Below are 21,570 nucleotides of genomic sequence, written 5' to 3' on the forward strand. Positions count from 1 at the left end.
GGTTGTCCCGAGGCAAGGAAAAGGCCCCGGGCGGGCGGGTGGAACGCTTGGATCGCTTTTGGCCGTCCCCCACGTTCACACTCCCTCACTGTTACGCCCAAGCCCCTCGGGACACCAGGGTCTGGCGCTGGGCTCTCTCTGCCGTGCCTTGGGTCCCCGCTGCACCCTGGGGTGGCACAGCAACATCCCGGCAGCAGGCAGCAGGTTCCCCAGGGAAGACAGGCTCACTCCGCTCAGAAAACCTAGCAGCACCACGGTGCCTGGTGTCTTCACCCATCACCCGGTGTCCCCTAGAGCAACCCTTGAGACGTCCTGCCCCTGGATGGGATAGCTGTGGGACAGAGAGGATTAAGACGATCAATTTGTGACCCTATTTTATTCCCCTTCATCCTCTGCCCCATCAGGGAACTGCCGGGCATCCCACATCCCACAACATCTGTCCATCCGTCACACCTCATCTTCCACTGTCCGATAGGGAAGCAGCTGGGCTGGAGCTGGCAACACCCCTCCTTCCCCATGTGCTCTCCACAGATCTGGAATCCTGTACTCTTTCAGGGCCTCTGTTGCAGCTGTGAAATGGGGCAGCAGTTCCCACCTGCCTTCTGGGACCCCGATGGAGCTGAACCTTTCCTTAGCCACTGGGGTTCGGTGTCCTGATGCCGCAGGCACTGTTGTGTGGGCACAGGCAGCTTCCCTGAGTTCCGGTGATGCTTTTCCTGCTGAAGTCTGGGGTGGATTTCAGGATTTGCTCCAGAATTTCAAATGGGTGGTGGCAGCAGAGTAGGACCTCTGCTCTTCTTTCCTGAACAGCCCCACACATGGGAAACGCTGCTAACTGTCTGCCCAAACGTGCTGCAGAGAAGATATTTTTGAGCTGTGTAGGAACTTGGAACCCACACACAACTTTTGGTTTCTCCGGTAACTTTAAAATGTCCATATGGATTTAAATCAAATCAAAGTTAAAAATAAATTCCAGTGTCTCTAACACTGAGACCTTTTATGCCTGGGCTTACCTCTGAGCCAGCTGTGCAGCAAGAACGTGAATGGAGTGGAGCTGCACCACCATGCAAGTCCCTGCCTGCAGGGATGGAGCTTTGGGGAAGTCTTTGGGGAATAAGGGTGGAAATATCATTTCCCAGAGTGGGAAACAGGCCCTGTAGGGCATGTCACTCATTTCCTATCTCTGTCAAGTCAGTGACCTGCCAGGGCAGAGCCTGCAGTAGCACCATAGAGGAGAGGGATCTAGTCCCAGTGGCACTGATTTCCCCTGCACTGGCTGAATGCACTGAAGCAGATCGCCCCTGTGGAGGGAAAGCTTTCTCCCAGAAAGTGTGGAAGTGATGCAGGCAGGAGAGGGGATGCAACTTTAACTCTAGGGAGGGTTTACTAGCTTGACCCCATGCCTTCTAACCTTGGTCTTGGCTCTCCTGATGTCCTGGAGATGTCGTGAGGAGCTGGGACCCCACAGGGCTGTAGCAATGCCCTGGGGTGAAGCTGGCAGTGCCTGTGTGGGCTCTCTCTGCAGACGGGAGGGTTGCCCCTGTTTGGTAGCTCAGCTCCACTTGGGGTCAAGCACGAGCAGTTTTGGGTGTTCCTGCAGCTTTGGAGACCCCCATCCATCAGGATGTGTCAGAGTTCAGAGGGCATCTGCCATACAAGAGCTGTTAACCAAGAGATGATCTGGTGTCAGGCGAGGCAAAAGCCCCACAGCAGCTCCCATGTGTACAGGAACAGCAGTCAGTCCTGCTGCCTCCCATCACTGCCCGAAATCGTGGGTGAGAGCAATGTGATTCCCACCTCTGCATGCCCAGAGAAAGGTCAGCAACACCCACTTCCAGAAGGAGAGGGGCTAAACAGGAAGCAGGACCATGCTCAGGGTAGAAACACTCCACGATATCCACTCATTCTTAAATTTAAAACGCTGTTGTAAATGAGGGTGCAGTGACAGTCCCCACTCCTTGTGGTGTCTCCAGAGATGCCCAGCTGCCCTGGCTATGTGGGCACGTGGATGTGTGTGTGAGAGGCCAGAGTGAATGAGAACTGCCTGCATGTGAGCAGTGGGGACAGCAGCAGCGCTCCCTGTGCCAGGGAAACACAGACAGGCTGTGCTGGGGTGAGCCAGGATGGATCCTGCCTGTGCTGACCCTGCTGTGGTGGCATGGGCAAGGGCAGGAAGCAGCCATGCCTGCCTGGCTACTGAGCCTGAGGCTGGGCACCCACCTGGCTGCTAATGAGAAAAATGTTTAGGTTACACCACCAGGAAATTAAACTGGTCCATTTCTGGGATATTTAGATGACGTTAGCAAGAAATAAAAGCTATCCATAAATTTCATTTTTCCTCCTGCCTCTAATGGCATGAGCAATTAGTGTGCAAGCAGTGCCCAGAGCCAGTGTCTCAGGACTGCTCTGGCCATGGCTCTCCATGCAGAAGAAATGGGAATCCAGAGCCACTTTGTCCCAAGAAGTGCAGGTGCCACACCCCTGGCCCTGAATGCTGGCAGTGTGAGAGGTGAGTGAGCTTGGAGGAGGATTTCCCTCCCGCCTGATGCTCCACAAGGGTGTGTGGGCATCATGGCTGCCCTAGCTCCAGATCTGGAGCAAGGGTGGGTGGCCTGGAGCTTGTCTTACCCCATGGACAAACCTCTCCCAGCCATGCTGTATCCCGTGAGCAGGACAGCATGTGCCAGCACAGGGCCAATATCCAGGCTGTCTGGGGTGGGGCAAAGCCCCTAACTGCATTTTGGAAAAATGAGGGTTTTATCTCCAGGGCTTTTGCGTCCCCAGGAAAGGGTTGGGAGGCTCACTTTTCACCCCTGCTTTTTTCCTCCAATTGTCGTGATCTGGGACTCGAGCAACCGCTTTGCTCCACCCCAAAGGCAGCTGCAGCGTTTGCAGGGTTGAGCGATTGCTGTAGAGATCATCTGCAGAGCTTTGGGATCCTCCTGTCTTCAGAGGCACAGCTGATGGATGGGGACTCCCCAACTCCTAGCACTTCTAGCAGCCCACCCTGTGAGATGAAAGCCCTAGGCAGCAGCGTAGCAGCAGCACAGCATCTGGCTGAGCTCTCCTCCCTGCCTCGAGGGAGGGTGTTTCAGAGGTATTTCTCCCCATGACAGTGTGAAAGGAGAGGTAGGGCCAAGCTGTCCCCCACAGACACATCAGAGGGAGAACAGGCCAGTCAGTGGGAGGACAGTGGGAGAAGGGTTCCAGCCCTTGCCATGGGATAAAGCTGAGGAGCTGTGTCCTGGCAATGCCACAGGAGGGTCCCAGGTGATGGGCAGATCTAGGGCTGTGCCAGGGGCTTGTTCTGCTGCTGGCAAACCCAGCAGCTTCATCGTGTCTGCTCACAGCCCGTGATCAGTCAGCTGGGGGGAACATCTCCACCAGCTTACCATGGCGTAGGGCTTCCATCTGCATGGGGCATAATTTATGTCCCGGAGTGTGGAGGAGGTATCAGTGGTAGCCTGTCCCAGGTAATAGTGTGTGTAGGGGGAAGCACTGGGATCTGCAGCTGGAAGATGGAGTGACAGGATCATTAGGTGGGAGCAAGGGCATGAACAGGCAGGGGCTGGCCAGGAGCCCAGCTGCAAGTGTGAATGGCAGGTTGTGTGCTGTGCCTGTGTGCTGGATGGATCCCAAGGAGGAGGACTGGGGTGGAGACTGTCCCCAAGACCAGCTTGCCCACATCCAGAATAAAGGTCCTCTTGTCCAGTTGCTTTCCGAGAACAGCCCTGCACAGCCCTGTCCTCATGGGTCTGGCAGGGCCAGCTACCTGCATCCCTCTGGTCACTCTCAAGCATGGGTTGTCCCCTCCTCCTAGCAGCAGCCCCCAGGAAGGGTGACACACACCAGTGTCCTTCCCCTGGATGTCTAACTGGTGGGAACTGTGTATTGCCCATCCGCCTGCTCCCCTGCTAACCTGCCTCTCCTCCTGCTGCTGCCCCATGCAACTTCCCTCTGCTTGCCACTTCTGCTCCTCAGCCTGGCAGTGAAGCTGGGCTGGAAGCCACGCTGACCCTCGAGCCAGGTGCCCGAGCTCCCAGGAGGTCCTCTGTCAGGGTGGGGTACTGTAGAAAAGGGTCTCCCCCTCGTGTGCCAGGGTTAGGGGCTCCCATTAGTCACCTCTGTGCCAAAGCGCCTTGCCCTCAATGGCTGCTGCACCTTCCTGGGGTGATGGGACTGTTGCCTGACTCTGCCTCATCTCTGTCTGCTGTCTCCCTCCTTCTGGCATCTGTACCCTCTTCCTCTTCCCTCTTTGCTGTCCTGGCTTGTCTGCAGTCTTCTGATATTGAGACTTCTCCCTCATGGGGTGTTGTGGCATTGCTGAGATCCTGAGGGTCCCTGATGGAAGGGATGCTGCTCCTAGCCAAACACAGGGCAAGGAGCACGTGAGTGATGCTACCAGGTACCACTGCTCACGGGCAGGTTGGATTTCGCAGGTGGAAAGGCTGGAGCTGAGGTTTTGGCAGCCACTGCTGCATCCCTGCAAGCAAAGGCAGGTTGGAGTCCATGGGGAATTGGTGGCACAGGATTAATTGACAGGAAGTTCGTGGATTTGGTTGGGCCGGTTAAACAGCTGATCTCTACAGATGCTGATGCATAATTCATGGATTGTCTCAACTTCAGCCAAGGAATGCAGCTCCTGCTGCACAGGGCTGGCCATGCACAGGCTCTTTCACCAGGTCTGTGTCTGGGCATCGAGTTTTTCCTCACTGTTGGCCATGTTACAGCTGGAAAATGTCTCGACTCAGTGGTGCTGTTCTCATACTATGTGTTCTGCTGGAACCATTGCCCTCAGAGGTTTGGGAGCCAGGATATGAGGAGGTTTGGTCCCTGGAGCAAACTCTGGTTTCTTCCAGCTGTATTGGGTCCATATGTCCCAGCTGGGCCTGAGCTTCATGCATTAACAGCTCGGATGTCAGTGGGTCACCCCCAGCCCTGAAGGACAGGAGAGACCCTCTTCATGGAGCTGCCTCTGCCTCACTCCTCATTAGTGGTGTTTTCATTAGGGGAAGTGGTTTGGTTTTGTTTAAGCCAAATTGCTGTGCTTGGGAGATGATAAATCCATCTGCTGGCAAATCGCTCTCCTGCCGCCGGATCCCAGCCCTGCTCTCTAATCACGCCGCAGATAAATGAGCCTTTAGTGAAACGAATCTCCCTGTCGTCCCTCGCCGGGGGGCTGAGCTGGGTGGTCTGATGCCATGGTGAGGGACTCTGGCTTGAGGTGGGGAATCACCTTCACAACCCTTCACTAACACTGTAAAACTCTGAGGGTGGTTATTGCTGAGCAAGTGAACTGCTGGGGTTGTTGCAAGTGACTTCTATGGGAGCAAAGGGGCAGAGGAGCCCCTTTCCACAGGGGAGCCCTGCACAGCCCACGGTCTGCAGATGGGTGCAGGGGTCATGTTCAACCCACTGTCCATGCCAGAATGCTCTGCTGGCAGCTGGGGTTGGGTGCGTGCCATGCCATGGGGGTGAGTGGCAGGATATGGGGGATGAGTGACCCTGGTCCCAGTGATACTCTCCCTTGAGGGATTTGCAAATGTTCTGTGGCAGCCGGGCTGTGCTGGGTGGGAGGATCACACTGGGTCCTCCTGTCCCCGAGCTGCTGTGGCTCTGGCTGCTTCAGGCTTTTAGGTAAATTTGTCTTCCTCTTCAAATGAACAGGGGTGGTGCAGCCCTTGGGGAGCAGTGAGAGTAATTAGCTTGTTTGGAGACAGAGTCCTGCAGGAGGGAGCTGGGGGACGGATACTGCTGCCTTCAACAGGAGTTGACAGAGATGGGGGACGTGGAGGGCTGCCACCTTCACTGCCTCTTAACTTGGGCTTCCTTGAATGTTTCCTCTGTGGTCCAGACGGGGCAAGTCACCTATGGACACTGCTGGGCAGGGAAGGCACTCACTGCCACTGACGTGCACTTCTGTGTCCATGCCTTGCGTGCCTCTCCAGCCCCAAAGGCTCGACTCCATCAGGTTCCAGATGACTCCAGCCCCATTTTGGCAGGAAGCACTCTGCTTTTGAACCTGTTGGGTTGGAGATCCCTTCTGTTTAGGGAGCTGGGACGTCTCCCAAGCCCAGATTGGTGTTGTCATTGCTGCTGGGGACTCTGGGCAGGAAGGTCATGTACCATCCACGCTGCTCCTGCTCACTCCACCTGGGGTCATGGGGGGCCTTGAGACCCTGAGGTCTGCAGGACATTTAAGCAGGAGCCCCACTCTGAGCATGTGTGATCATCCAATTCCTGTGCCAGTTTAATCCACAGTGAGTGTTTTAGGGGTTGTGCCCTGTGCAAACGGGGACACTGCACACCCTGCATGCAGACAAACCTGCTCTGCTTAAAGAGCCCTGGGCTGTACCTGGAACGGGCAGATGGCTTTGTCCTGATGGGAGGGAGGTGTGGGGTCTGACTGCTCACAGGGAGGTCTGTCAGGGACCATGCTGCAGCAGCAGCAGTGCCTGTAGGTAGGCAGGGAATACTCAGAGCCCCAAGGGGCTGGCAGCGGAGACTGACAGCTTCACCTGCGGTCCCTCTCTAGGGAGCAGCTCAGGGACAATGATGGCGTGACTAGCTCAGCAGGTGGGGTGGTGGCACAAATCTACTGCCTTAGCTCTGCCCTGCAGAGGCTTGAGAACTGGATGGGATTGGCCACCCTGCTCTGTCCTGTTGTCCCCGTGAGACGCATCCCATGGCAGTGGCATTCCTGCAGGGAAGGGGCTCGGCAGTCTGAAGCAGAGGCAGGCTTCACGGCAAGATGCTACCATGAGAGACTGGCATGACCCAGCACTGAGCTGGTGGGGCAGAAAGTGGGACCCTACTCCTGGCTTCAGGCACTGACCTGAGCAGCAGAGCAGAGATGCACCAAATCCCTTACCTGTCCTCTTCCCATTACCAGCCACGCATCTGGGCACCAAAAAGTGCTTTTTAGGGATGGAGTATCATTGGTGATGGCCTGGCTGGGATGAGAGTCACAGGGAAGAGGGGTTTCCTTGACCCAGATGGGGAAGGTGTCACCCGGGATACAGGGAGGCACCAGAAAACTCTCACACCCATCAGGAGCCTGGTCAGGAGCCAGGAAAGAGCTATCTGTCTGCTTTCACCAGTTACTGCAGCCCATGCAGCTGTGGTGGGGTGAGATGGGAACTGGCCTGCTCGCTAATGAGATTAGACAGGCGAGCCATTGCTCCTGGCCCCTTTGGTTAATCGCTTCTTCCTAGATTTAATTTTTTAAAATTGCATTGCTTACAGAAAGCCCCTGAATGGGTTTAACGGGAATAATCCACCTGTCCCTCTGTCACTGCAAGGGCCCCCCCTGGGGCTACTGGCAGTGGGTTGTTGAAGTCCCTGGTGTGTCTCCACGTGTCTCTGTGTCCCTAGGAGGTGGGTGGCAGCACTTGACAGCTTCTGATTAATTCCAGGAGGGAATATGCATTAATTGTTAATGGTGTGATTTAGTGAAGTCTCCAGAGGTGAGGGAGAAGGGACTGGGTCAGATGCCAGGCTCTGTACTGCAGCCCATGTGACAGGTCCCTTTTGCCATCCCCTCCATGCCCTGCTGCCTCAAGGGCCATGGTAGGCAGCTGCCTGTCCTACTAGACTCCTAGGGGCATGCTGGCTCTGGGTGGTTCAGTGATGTGGTACAACATCCCCAGCCCTGGTTGCACTTGGTTGAGGTCTTGTCTGACCCTGGAGCAGGGAGGGACAGTGGCTGGTGCCAGGTTCTGGGGTCACAACACAGGTGGAAAAGGGGTGTGGGGCTTGGGCAGCACAGTAACAGATGTTATAATATGCTGTGGTTATGACTGATCCCAGCATCTCTTGAAAACATCTCAGCCCTCTCCTGAATGGTGGGATCTGCCCCTAACTACCTCTTTCTTTACCCTTCACTCTGCTTCTAGCAGTTGATCTTCTGAGCACATCCCCAGCCCTCTGCTGGTCATGCTGACCCAAACGAATTTCCCCTGGAGCCCTCCCTCCCTGCTTGCTTCCCCTCCATCGTGCTAAGTGAGTCACTCCCAGGCACCAGGAATCATTCATGTCATTTCCCCCTTTGCCGCAAAGTCATTAATGCGAGTGGAATAATTTGTTGCATAACGGAGAGGATCAGCGGGAGCACTGCTCTGGCAAGCGATTCCTGGCCCTGGCCACCACTGCCCTGGGAGAGGGCAGCTTGATGGGATCCTGCTGGTCCCACAGCTGCACCATGCTGGCAGCAATGGGGTCGGATCCCTGAGGCATTTTTCCAAAAGCCATCAAGTCTTGCCTGAATCGCAGCCGGGGGGATGGACCTGTTTGTCATGGCCTTGGTGTCTGCTCACCCTCACACAGATCCTCCAAAAGGGACGTGTTCCACCTCCCCGACAGTGACACAGGCAAGAAGTGTCCCCCACATTGATCAGAGTGTGTATTGTGGCACCCTTTATTCTGGCCACATCCCTGCCTCCTACCCACTCCAGCTCCTCTGAGCTTCCCACGCTGTGGGTGTCACAAGTGCTTCCTACCAGCATCCAAATCCCTCCTGACTTCTTGTTCCAGAACTGGGGACCCCAGAGTGTCCCAGCAAGGGTGCAGGCAGCTCTGAAAGTGCTCCCAGTGAGTTCCCAGCTGGCTGTGTTTGGGGTAAACTCAAGCCCAGCTGGCGGTCTCTCCTGGGGACCTTGGAGCCTCCCAGGTAGAGGGCTGCCCAGAGGGGGCACTTGCCACCCCACCAGCAAAGGGGTGTGGGGGCTGAGAGCCTGTGCTCGAGTGGGGCTCACTGTGATTGTGGTAGATCGGGTGTCCCCCCTGCATATCGAGTGGGAGAAGGGCAGGGAGCAGTGCTTTAGGTGATAAGAGGAATTGTTAACCTCCCCAGGGTTAATTTCCTTCTATCCCACACTTGGCCAGGCATTAATTTAAGGATGCTGTAATGGAAAGGGAGAGTGTAAGAGGTTTGGGCTGAGGACAGGCGGATTTAACAAAGGGAAGGGATGTGGCTGGGTGCTACACAGGGTCTGATGGTGCAGGATGGGCAGGAAATGACATGCACTCCTCAAGACTGAGCCACCTGATGTGTCCCAGCTGCTACTCTGATGGCACTCATGGTACCCTCCAACTTTGCTGTTGCATGGGAATGAAGCTTTTCCTCTCCTCAGGGAGAGCTGCTGGTGGCTGGGTGGGGACAGGGCTGTGAGCTGCTTGCTTGAAGTGTGGCCGTGCTGTGTGTTCCACCCGTCTGTGCTTTGTGTGAGACACCAGGCACAAGCCAAACCCAAGCCTGGAGTGACTAGCAGGAGGGCATCGTGCCTGGAGAGGGGGGCAGTGGGCAGGAAGGGGCAGGCAGAGTCCTTTTGGGATGCCATATCCCAGCTGGGACGTAGTGCCCTTGGCTCAGCTGGGCAGCAAGCCCCTCGGTGGAGGGGGCTGCCCTGGAGCAGAAAGGGGAAGAAGGAGATGGTGTTTAATATTTCCAAGTGACTCACTGAAAAGTTGTTCCTTGGGACTGGCCATCCCCCAGGAGGGGCTGGGATCAGGCGCCCCGGTGCAGTGTAAGCTGGAGGGAGAGGCTCTTTTGGGACCACACCCATGGAGGTAAAGGAGCCTTTTGTCCTCTTCCAACCCTCACAGGCTCAAGAGTCCCACCTCTGCCCTGGACCGCAGTGCCAGGAAAGGGACGTGGGTCCCAAGGGATGGTGTTGTTCCCCTAGCCCTGCACCATCCTTTGTCTCCCTCAGCACTGTTTGTTTTCTCAGCCTGCCCTGTTGTAATTACAGCCCACCGTCACTCTCTGGATATTATAACTCCTCTTTTATCATTGCTTAATTAAATTACTGTGGGGAGGTGAGGGGCTGGTAACCCCTTGTTTGCTAGGCTCCACAACCCAGTGGCACTGAGGAGGTCTCCTGGGGCTGGCAGAGGAGCTGGATGGGGATGGCTGTGCGCTGGCCTGGGCAATCTGGCTGAACATGGGGTACCTGCATGCCCTTGGGAGGATGAGGTGCTGTCTTTGTTGTTCATGGGTACAGGATCTCTGGTACAGATGTTTCCAGGCCAGCCCTGAGGAAGTGCCCTGGATGTGACCACTGACATCCCACCTATAATTCTCCCCTCAGTTTGGAGCCTTGCCTGCTACCAGGCTGGGAAGAGTGTGTGAGCAAGGTTCCTGCTGCCAGGCCAGCACCTCTGCCTGCAATTAGTTGATGCTAATGAGTGTCCCTGGCAGCTGCTGCCAGGTCAGTGATCTCTGGCAGAGTACCTGCCAGGGTATCCCCCCGTGAGACCAGACACATGGGTCCCACTCCCTGCTCAGCAGAGCATCCTCGTTGTGCTGTTGGTCCTCAGTGCAGACATGGCTCCCTCTGCTCAGACTCCATCCCTTCCTCATCCCTCTGCTGTCTCTCTGCCTTTGCACTTTCCCCTGGAGGCTGGTCCCAGTTTGGGCACTGTCAGTAGTGCACCTTCAGGTACCGCCCCTGTGTCTTTCTGCTCGGGATGCTCCTTTCTCCCCATCACAGCCACCCCACAAGCTGATACAGCAGTGGAAATGGAGTCTGTTCTGACATCCTCAGGAGCAGGATATGGCCCTGTTTGAAAACACGTGGGCTGGGGTGGTAGGAGTACTCCCCTGGGCACTGCTCCTTCTGCTATGATGGACTGGGGAGGAGATGTACAACATGTCTGACTGGGAAATGCCCCCCACTATGAACAGCCCTGGCTCTTGGGGCCCTGGCTGAGAAATGATCAGTCTGGATGGAGATGGAGCAGTTTTAGAGGCGCTGTAGGTCTTTGTGGCAGGATGTTGTGGGGACGAGTTCCGTGATGATGTAGGGGTTGTGTACAGACGTGGAAGCATGGGATGACCTGCAGGCTCAGGGTAGCTCTCCTCCTGGTGTGCCGCCCATCCTCACAGCCTGTCCTCATGCCTGCCCTGGATTTGCAGCTCCAGACTCGATTTGCACAGATCAAAGCCCAGGGCCATCTCTCATCTTGGCTTACCTGTCCCCAGCCCGGAATGCGGGGGAGGTTTGGAGGTAATCCTTGCACACGAGATGCTGCTGGCTAATTATAACAGAACCTCTCACTTCATGGGAACCACGGCAAATTGTCCCTTGAGCCCTGGCAGCAATGGTACAAATCTTCCACTAATTAGACTTGAAAGTCCTCCCGTGAGCTCAGACACAGGATGGATATTTGATTATTAACATATTTATTTCTGAATCTCTCAGCAGGTCTTGCACTGGAAGGTTGTGCTCCCCCGCCATAATTGCCAGGCACATTTATTCCTATCAAGAGTGCCTGGGGGCTCCAGGGAGTGGCGGGGGGAGGTGGGGGGGGGGGGGCTGTTCAGTCTGTGTGCTAATTTTTGAGATTGTCTCATTAAGGTGTGTAGAAGAAAACCTGCTGATGCTGAGAAGGTCTTAGGCAGGAGCAAGGCCCCTGGGTTCTGCCCTGTGCCTCTCACCAGCCCCTCTCCCAGATAGGATGCTCCTGATCCTCCTGCCCAAATGGGAACCCAGGGATATCTTCCCATGTGCTCCCAAGTGGGTGGAGGCACTGGGCAGGCAGGGGAGGGATGAGGATGACCCAGTGGTGCAGATCTGGTGCTGGGCTCCACAGCCCAATGCAAAGCTGCCGGCCATGGCACCTCCAGGGAGAGCATCCCTCCCTCCAGTGGAGGCAGACAAACTGCAATGGAAACACTGTCTCTGAAACAACTGAAAATAGCTTTCCTGGCCCCAAAATGTCAGTTTCAAAAGGCAGTCTCTAGGGCCCCCCTGGGGTGGCAGTCAGCTGAGCGGGTGCCCTAAAGATGCTGAGTGGGAGGCCCTGCTGCTGCATGGGGCAGAGAGCAGAGGGTGGAAGGCTGAGCCATCACTCAGAGTACAAGTGGAGAGAGAGTCAATGCTGGCATGGGGGGCCATTAGCCCAGCCATGAGGATGCACTGTGCCTTGGCTTGAGGCTAGAGAAGGGCACAGGTGGGCTGTGGGGTGTTGGAAGGGCAGCACTGACCTTGTGTGTCTGCATTGCCCTGAGCCCCCCAGGTCCACCCAGCCACCTATCCAGGGGCTTCAGACCAATGCCGGGGTGTTGTTGGCACGGGGGCTCCATGGGTTGGTGAGGAGCCATGGGTCGGGACCTCAGCCCCATCTCCAGTACCACTTTGCTCTCCTCCCTGCCTTGTTGCTGTGAGTCCCTGAGCCGAGGGCACACGCCTGGCTACAGCTCTGGAGTTATTAATAGCAGCAAACCCTCTCGATGCCTTCAAGCCAAGTCCATTTTGGGGGAGATTCCTGCCATTTGAAGCATGTTTCCCCTCTGGGCGTCTTATCTCCTTCTCCCAGCTGTGCAGCCAGCCGTGCAGGAGCCCCTGGATGAGCGCTGGTGCTAATAGCCCGTGTCACTCAGCGCAGCAGCATCGCCTGGGTGACAGGGGGTGTCCCACTCCCCGGCCCCAGGCAGCCCTGAGCCGCCTGCACACGTGGGAGCCGAGGTCGTGTCCCAGCCTGTTCCCACTGTGCTTCCTCCTGTCACCCTGCCGAGACAGAGCTGTTGGTGGCCAAGCGAGCGCTGATTGCAAGGAAATGAGCCTAGTGCCACCTCCAATTTACTGGGGCCCAACCCACGTCTGATTGCACAGAGCTCATTAATTTGCCACCATCACTGTGGATTGGTCTGGGGTGGTGAGGGTGGCAAGGCTGGAGAGATGGAGGCCATGTCCTCTCCTGGAGCAGACTTGGGAGCAGGGCTGGCATCATTTGCGACCAGGCTGAGATTTTCTCCCAGCTTCTCAATTCAGGAGACCCTGGTGATGATTGGAATGGGTGCTGGAACAGGGCTGGGAATTGAAATCCCTGCTAATTTTCATGGGGTGCCATGGGCATGGAGCAAGGTGGGCATCTGGGGGGTAGAAAGATGCTGGTTTGGGATAGGGAGATGCTGTGTCTGTGTTGTGCCCCAGTGTGAGCTGTGCACCCCCATACAGCAAAGCACACATTTGTGAAGGCCACGTTCTTTGGAGCTCCTGGGTGCTGTGCTGCCTCACTGCCTGATATACCCTGGGTGCCCCCAGCACTGCTGTGCTTTTCAGGCACAACAAGCTCTGAAATGCCCCCAGATGGTCCAGGCAGGTTATGGTTCTACTTGCTTACAGCTGCTGTCTCGATGTGTCAGCCCTATAACCAGGGCTGGGTTCAGCTCCTGGCTCTTCTCCCTTCCCTGTGCTTCTGTTTCCCTGCAGCTGTTGGTGCAGCTCTCTGCCCTCCTGTTGCAGGACATGGAGATGCTCGGGGTGCACCCCAGGAGCTGGGGTGGGGTTTGATGAAGCAGTTCCCCCAACTTTGCCCTCTCCTACCGCCGCTTCTATCCTGTTCATGGGGTCAGTGAATTATTCATACCCTGGCAGGCGGGGGTGTGTCTGTGGCCGCCTGTGTGATGCTAAAGAGCCACCCAGCACAGAGAGCTTTCCTGTGTAAATACCTAAAATATTTAGCAGAACTGACGAAAAAAGATTCAGCTTGGGAGCATTCAGTGTCTCAGCATAATCTGGATATTTGAAGGCCATCACGAGGGTTTTGGGGGTGATGGACACACCAGCCCTGTGGGGCTCTGACTTTCGTCTTGGCCTGACATGCACAACCCAAGTTGGTGGTGGAGTTTATGTCTGTTTGTTGGTTCAACAACCCATCTGTTGGGTCTTTCTTTTTGTCTCTGCCATCAGAGAGTGGGGATGCCTCATCCTTTCCCTGCATTGCAGCGATGCTTTGGCATGGGCTCATCCCTAGCGTGGTGCCACAGAGCCAGGCTGCTGCCCCATCGCCTGCTGCCTGCCAGCTGCTGGCAGGTGGGTGCTGCAGGACCAGAGCACAGTGTTGGGCTGGGTTCTTTCCCTGGCAGCACCTTCCCAAGCAGACAGATCACGTCACATGCATTTTTTAGTTAGATCCACCAGCTGAGAATGAGCTGAGCTGTCATTGCACGTTTGTGATCAAAGCCAGACATGCCCTGGCAGCCCTGGGGAGAGTGGCCCTGAGTGCCATTCCTCTCTGTCACAGCAGGTTGGGGATCCAGCCGTGTCACAGGTTGCAGGTACGTGCCCCTGCAGTCCTGAATGTACCAGGATGACCAATGTCCTCTTGCCTGCTGCAGTTCAATGATTCCTGACCCAAACAGCTAAGGGTGGGTGCAGTTATGATGCAGAGCTGTTGATGGTGTTATGCTTCATGCACAGTCCTACATCCCAAAAATTGCACCTTCTGCTGGCAGTCAGAATGAGGTAGGTTTGCTGGCAGCAAAGATTGGGGTAGAAAAGGAATTGTGCTTGTCCTGGGATGTGTTTTAGGCCAGGTTCACAAGGGAGCACGCAGATGTAAGGGGTGCAGGGAGCTGTGGCCAGCTCTGGATGGGAAAGCACATGGAACCAGCTGGCTGTGACAATGTAGGGCTGCCCTGCGAGAAAGCCTGGGCTGCTGGCAGCTTTTCCTTGGCCTTTGCAAGCTCGTCCTTTCATGGATGCTCTCTCAGCCTTGGCAAGGTAAGAGCTGTACATCCCAGGGCCAAGCCGCGGGGTGTGTGGCCAAAGGCAGGAGGGGCTCAGAGTTAGAGCACACAGCTCCTCCCAGGCCCTGTGCCCTGCTCCGAGCCTTCCTCCACCTCTTTGCTGGATTTGCCGCTGCCCCCTCGGCTCCCCGGCGGTGGGTGCCTGCGGTGTGCCCCTGCAGCGCGGCTCTCTCGTGTTTCCCTCTGCAAGCGCAGCAGAGCCCTCGGGCTGCACTTCACTGTGACAGCACATCCCCTGTCAGACCCGCTGCAAATCCTGACTGCTAATAGCTATGCAAATTACCTCATTAGCTGCTTTATTTATTTTCTCTGGCATCACGCTTTCAGCACTTCCCCCAGAGCCGGAGGCTGCGGTTTCCCCGGGCTGGGAGGAGGCAGGAGCAGAGCAGCAGCACGCAGGGCTGGCTGGGCCGAGCCTTCCTCTGCTGGTGGCAGCGGTGTTGGGATCACACGGAGCCACCCACCCTGATGTGGTGTATCTGGAACCAGAAACTCATGGCTCCTGAAGTGATCCTGCTGCTGGGATGTCCACCTCCTTCTCCCACATTGTGTCCTGGCTCTGGTCTGACTCTTGCTGAGCTCTCCCTCCAGCCAGGACCTGCTCTGCTCTGCTCTGTCCCTGCCAAGAAACTGTGGGTCTGGCATTGCTGGGATGTGTATGCCCTCTATCCGAAAAAAAAAAAAAGGTGAGTTTGAATTATTTAGAGAGAGAACAGAGCATTTGCTCAGCTGCTGTGGACCTGAGTGGTGGGCTGAGGCTTGGCACAGGGTCGAAGGATGTCCTGCATCCTTCTCACTCTGATTATCCTTCCTTGGTAATGGAAATTTTCCTTCTTCCCGCCCTGATTGCCCTTTCTCATTACTGGAAATATGCCTCCCATCCTGACAGCCCTTCCTCCCTGAGAGAAATGTTGGCATCTGCTTTCTGCCAGCCGCAGGATGACTCCAGAAAGCTCACAGATGCCCTGGCCAAGGTGGGCCTGGGCTGGGGCCCTTCTCCGGTGTTGTCCCCGAGGAATGTAGCCCAAGTTGAAATACTTCGAAGCCCAGGCGCCATCCAGGGCATCCGTGTGACATGCTGGATAATAGGCACATTCCTACTCATGCTGGATGTGCTTGCAAGCACTGCTCTTTCCTGGCTGCATTTCCTAGGGGTGTTTACATGCCCACGACATCCATTACAGTGAATCAGGCTTTGCATGGACACCAGGGGACCCATATACTGGTGTGATGACTGGTATAAAGACCTTGATCCAGCCACTCCATGGGCTTGTCAGTGCCCTGCTGAGCTGCCTGCAAGCATTATGTCTTCTACCCCATCCCCTTCTGTTTATCTTTTATTTCCTCCCTTTTCTTGGCGGCTGTGCTAATGAATATTTCATGGCCAGGAACCAGCGTGAATTCCCCCGGCAGCTCCCTGCACTCCCTGCAGGTACCAGCCCAATAGTCGGTGGCTTAGGAAGGATGCATCTGCCAGGAAGCCATCCCGGGAGGAGGGGGCCCAGGTAGGAAAGGAAGCAATGGCTCTGGTGTGGGCAGATGTGTCGTGTCCCCCTCCTCGGTGGTGTTGTCACTGTCTCTTCAGGCTCCAAGGGACTGCCAGCGACCGCGCTGGCCGCATGTCCGTGGTGGCCGCACGGCCTTTACGGTTCCCGTGCGTCCTCTCACACGCGTGCGGGGCCACGCTCCGACACAACAACACGTGTCCTCTCGTGTCCCCCGTGTGCCATCAGCTGCCACAGCCGTCTGAGCGAGCCGTGTCCCCGGCTCACCTCCCGCCGCTCCGCCGCTCTGCTGCGCTGTACCGGGGCTCCTCTCAGCGTCAGGCAGCGGCACCGCGGCCGCACGGAGCGTGGGCAGGGAGCGAGGGGCACGGGGCGTGGGCACGGAGCGAGGGGCACGGGGCGTGGGGCACGGGGCGTGGGGCACGGGGCGTGGGGCACGGAGCGAGGGGCACGGGTCTAGGGGTACGGAGCGAAGGGTATGGAGCGAGGGGCACGGAGCATGGGCAGGGAGCGAGGGGCATGGAGCGAGGGGCACAGAGCGAGGGGTATGGAGAGAGGGGCACGGAGCGTGGGGCACGGGGCGAGGGGCGCGGGGCGAGGGGTACGGGGCGAGGGGCACGGAGCGTGGGGCACGGGGCGAGGGGCACGGGGCGAGGGGCACGGGGCGAGGGGCACGGGGTGAGGGGCACGGGGCGAGGGGCACGGGGCGAGGGGCACGGAGTGAGGGGCACGGAGCGAGGGGCACAGAGGGAGAGGCATGGAGTGAGGGGCACAGAGGGAGAGGCACGGAGCGTGGGCAGGGAGTGTGGGCAGGGAGTGTGGGCAGTCTGTGTTCCCACCCTTGACATTACAGATGCATCGCATGGCCTGCACTCCAGCCTGCAACTGGAGCCAGAGCCTGGAGCCACAGCCTTCCTCTTTCCCATTGCTGCAGCTCCAGCAGCGGCATGTCCCCTTTGGGGCCCCAGCAGATGCTCTAGGGACACAGGCTGACTCTAAGTATCTTTTTGGGAGATGATGTCGTTTGGCCCCCAGTGAGGCTCTGTGGGGAATGGAGCTCACCTGGGGCTGCAGCTAGGGCAGGGGCTGGGGAACCACTGGCCTTCTTAAGCAGGGAGCAGGTCTGGGAGAACCACAGGCTGGGTTGTTGGGCAGGAGGCTGGAGGATGCACCCTGCAGTGGCACCCGCGGGTGGATGTGACCCAGGTGGGGTTTTAGCAAGAAAAGTTGTGTAAGGGTGGGCTCAACAGCCCTGCCTTGTGGCTTGCTTTTAATTTGGGCTGAATTCCTACTTGGCTTTCCAGGGAGGAGCAGGGTCTGTGACCAGGGTGGCCAACATCTGCTGATCTGGAAGGGACAGGAGATGTCCCACATGGCCATCATGACCAGGGTGAACAGGGTGGCACGTGCATATCTCACCCACCCGGGACATGCTGGGATGGGACAACTTTCCGTGTCAGATGGAAACTGGCTGCCAAGGAGCTGGATGGAAGGGCTTGGGATGGATCTGCGAACTTTGTATGCTGTCACGTACTGTGGGCTCTGGCACCCTCCTGTGGCTGTTCTGTCGCCTGTCCTGTGTCCCGCGGGCCTTTGGGATGCTGCAGCTGCCTTGGTCTGGTTTGTGCTGGCTGGTCCCCGTTGCACTGGGGACAGTGTGCATTTGCAGGATCTGGCCTTGTATCACGCAGCTCATGGGACCTGATCACTGCAAGAAACTGTCCCAATGTGTTTGTGTTGTGGGGTTGAGCCAGGAGCAGAGCTCCTGGGTACTGTAGACATGGATGAGGGTCCTAAACCCCACACCTGTTCCTGGAAGGTGTCAGGAGTGAACTAGGCACTGCTGGCTACCCAGTCTCTGAACTTTCAGCTGGGGGCAAGTGGTTCACAGAGGTAGATTCAGTCAAGGTGTTGCAATCACAGATTGTATCTACATCTATGTCTCTGCTGAGCTACTCAGTCTGCCTCAGCTGGTCTGGACTGGCCCCTTCCTCTTGTGAGGTTGATGTCCCTTGCAGCCCTTCCCTGGCCTGGGGCTTTGTGGATGTATTATTAAAGGGCTGCAAGTCCCTGCTGTGCTGTGTGTTGTGCCTTGTTTAGGATCGCTCCAAACCTGGCTCAGCTATGCTACCAGTGCAGCATCCCCTGCTGCAGGTCCCCCTCCCCCGGGACACTGTCATGCTGTGGTGTGGAGACACTGTTGGGCAGCTGACCCCCTTTTGCATGGCCATAGCCTGTGTAAGACAGGGGGCAGACAGAGGGGGTCTTGGTTTGGAGGGGATGGCCTTTCTTTTGGGGAGCAGGAGGTGAGGTTCCCCTATGCCAGCCCCTGTACAGGGTTGGTGGGAAGTGCTGGTGTTCTTGCCCCTTCCCTTTGGACTCCTTCTTGAGGTATTGGTAGGGACTGGACAGTCTGGCTGTTCCTGGCTGTATCATGGCTCCACCCTCTTTTCCATCCCTGAGGGAACAGAAGCTGTAATTTCCATCAGGTCCCTTTTTGTTCGCTTCCTTCCCTATTAATAAGAGATGAAATTTATGAGATTATAGAGTCTAGATGGATTCAGAACTGATAGAATCCTGCTGCTGTGGGGTGTGAATGCACTACAGAGATGTAATACAGCTGGGAAAATGGTATTAAGGGAAGGGATGTTGTCTTGAGTCTGCACAGACTGTCTCAGGCTGGCTCTGGGAGCAGCAAAACCCCACTGCTACCAGACAGGACTTTGTTTTCTGGCTCTGACATACTGTGCAATTAACAACTTGCTGCCAAGCTGAGCTTTGGAGTGAGCAGCTCTTAGCCTGGGTGGTATCAGAGTCTGACTCTTCTTCCTTCTATCCTTGCATCCATCCTTGTCTCCTCCCCTGTGTGGAGCCAGCAGCAGTGGATGCTTGGAGATGCAGGACACTTTTAGTGATGAAAGGCTGATGCCCAGGGATGCAGGATGTTCACAGCACTTGATTATGGGAGCGGATGGCTCACACTCAAGGATGCAGGATGCTCTCGGTGCCGGCTTCCCTCCGGAAGGAGCATCCTTGCCTGCTCTTGGAGAGAGGCGGCCCTGGGATGCAGCGGTGCCTCATTGGTCAGCGGGACCTGTGGAGTCTGCGGGTTGCCATACCAACCTGCCTCTGGTTCCCGGCCAGCCGGGGCGTGAAGTGCCGGGTCGAGCTGGTGCCAAGGGGCGGATCAGGAGCCAGGGGCAACCCGAGGCTGTGCCAGCCAGGGAGGCGTCCCTCCGTTTCTGCCGGAGGGCTGGCTGGCACCGCTGGGCTCCCCGGCACCCCGCATCACCCTGACGCTGCTCCCCGCAACTTTGCGGCACGGAGGGGGACGGCGGGAGGGCACGGCCCGGGGAGGGGCGAGCCCGGACATCCCGCTCCCTCTCAGCGTCCGGCTTTCGTGAGCCCCGGGAGGAGCACCGCGGCCGAACTCTGTGTCCCGCTGCCCACCTACACCGGAGCATCCCCGCGCCAAACTTGCCGCTGCCCGCCGCCGGGGAGCGGGGCCGGCGGCTGCCGCGCTGCCGGGGCTGCCTGCCCGCTCCGCCGGCCTGCAGCGGACGCCGATGCCCGCAGGCTCGCTCCGGGCAGAAAGGCTCCGTCCTGCCCCGGGCATCGCCCGCTGCTCCGAGGAGCTGGGGGGCTGCTTGGCGGCCGGGAGGGGCTGCGGCTGGGTCCGTCCCCAGCGCTGGGAGCTGGAGCCATGAGCCACTGCCAGCAGCGCTGCAAGAGGCAGCTGGGCCGGGTGATCCGCTTCTTCTACCAGTTTGTCACCGGGACTCTCTCCCAAGGTAAGTAGCGTCCTGGGGGACACGGGGTCTCTGTTCTGTGCCAGGGGATGTCTGTCTGGTGAGCTCTGTGCGATTATTTGGGGAGGGGAGAAATGCTGTTTAGTAATGCTGGTGGAGGGGTTGCACTGAGCTCTGTGTGGAGCAAAGCTGAAGATGCTTCCAGGAGGCAACAAAAGCCCCTGAAGGCCCCTTGTGGACCTGGCATGAGGGGAATGTTTTATTTGGGGAGGGGACTGATGCAAAGTGGAGCGTGAAAGAACTGCTGTACAAATAAATTGCAGCTGGTCTGATGGTTCCTGACATGTCAAGGAATTTGGGGCTGGAGCCATGCCCTCCATCTAGCTGGACAAAGAAGCCCTGGACGTGCCCTATGAGCCAGGGCAGGGACACACCCTGGTGCCTGCATCTGCTGGTGCTTTTGTCCTGGGATGCTTGGTCCTGGGACAGAACTTCCTACTCTGTGCTCCTGGTTTGCTCTCACTGCCATGGCAGGACCCCCACGCCTGTGCCAGCCCCTGCACTGCCCTGCCAGCTGCCCAGAACCCCTGAGTATGAAGCCAGAATTTCCTAAACCCAGCGGGCATATTTTAGGGAGGTTCTCATGGGCCTGTGTGTGCTGGGAATCTGGGTGCCCTACTCCTACCCCTGTCCCTGCATCCCTGTGCAGGGATAAAGTTGGCATCCCCATGGCCTCGCCCTGCTGGGAACCATTGGGCCGCCCCTCTGGGCCCCAGCAGTGCTGGGAAGGGATGCGCCGTACCGTGAGAGCAGGGAAAGCCTTGTTGGGCCAATGTGGCAGCACCACGCCTCAGAGCAGGGCTGGGACTTGCACTGCTTTTGCCAGGACTGCCTGGAAAACCCCTCCCAGGTTTTGTCCCCTCCTTGCCTGGGGAAACCCCTGGGTCTCCACAGCCTGTGCCTGTCCTTGGGGGCCAGAGAAATGCAGGAATAGGCATGGAGCACTTGGCACAGCCCGGGAGGCTGGGATGTGGGAGCAATATTTGACCTGTGAGCCATGCTCGGCCCGCATGCTGCCTTCCTGCCCACAGGGACCCTGGGACCGAGGCTCCCGGTCAAAGCTGGGGACAGTCCCCCAAGGCCAGCAGCGTGCCAGCTCTGGAGGCTGGGTGTGTCGCAGGTCCATCCCCGCTAGTTGGCTCCATTGGGCACCAGCCAACTTGCCTGGAGTGGAGGGGGCAGAGGATGAGTCAGCTGAGTCCAGCCCAGGGCATGAGGGCAGAGCTGCAGGTGATGGAGCAAAGAGGGAATGGGACCTTGGGATGCTCCCAAACCCCATCACCTGCAAAGATATCCTGCAGGTCCTTCTCCCAGTGTCCTGGGCTTTACAGCTGGGTACTGTGGCATCGGGACTGGGTTTCTGGAGTGACCATGTGTGGTGCTGAGCAGGACCAAGGGCTTTCCCTACAGCCCTGCTGGGTGTGCATGGGATTGGGATGGGCACACAGGGCATGGCTGGCTGTGGGGCACTGACTACCCTCACTGTCTTATTGGTGTCCTCCCAAGATCTGAGACAAGCCAAAGTGGGGTGAAACCCAAAGCCGAGCAGCTCTGAGTTGGGTGTAGATGTGGGGCTTGCACAGCCTTCTCTCTCTGCAGCTCCCCTCCTCCCCAGCTGCTGCTCTGATCCTTGGGTCACCAAGATGCTGACCCTCTCTGGCTGTTATCCTACCACATCAATCCCTTTTGAGGGGCAGTGACCAGGGACCCCCTGTCCTTCCTG

General features: G+C 57.4%; 1 protein-coding gene across 3 annotated transcripts in view; it reads left to right on the top strand.

Annotated features, from left to right (window-relative positions):
• Positions 1–21,570, top strand: part of KCNIP2 (potassium voltage-gated channel interacting protein 2) — a 43,842-nt gene that overhangs the window by 454 nt on the left and 21,818 nt on the right. Inside the window, exon 1 of one of the 3 annotated variants that reach the window (XM_072931190.1) lies at positions 18,995–19,829. The exons of the other annotated variants lie outside the window; for them this stretch is intronic. Within the exon in view, the coding sequence (XP_072787291.1) occupies positions 19,010–19,829 (820 nt within the window). The 5' untranslated portion in view covers positions 18,995–19,009. Of the gene's footprint in view, positions 1–18,994; positions 19,830–21,570 lie in introns of those variants that run through there. 3 annotated transcript variants of the gene reach the window in all.

Source organism: Taeniopygia guttata, chromosome 6 (assembly GCF_048771995.1).
Source record: "Taeniopygia guttata chromosome 6, bTaeGut7.mat, whole genome shotgun sequence".
In the NCBI taxonomy this organism is placed as follows: domain Eukaryota; kingdom Metazoa; phylum Chordata; class Aves; order Passeriformes; family Estrildidae; genus Taeniopygia; species Taeniopygia guttata.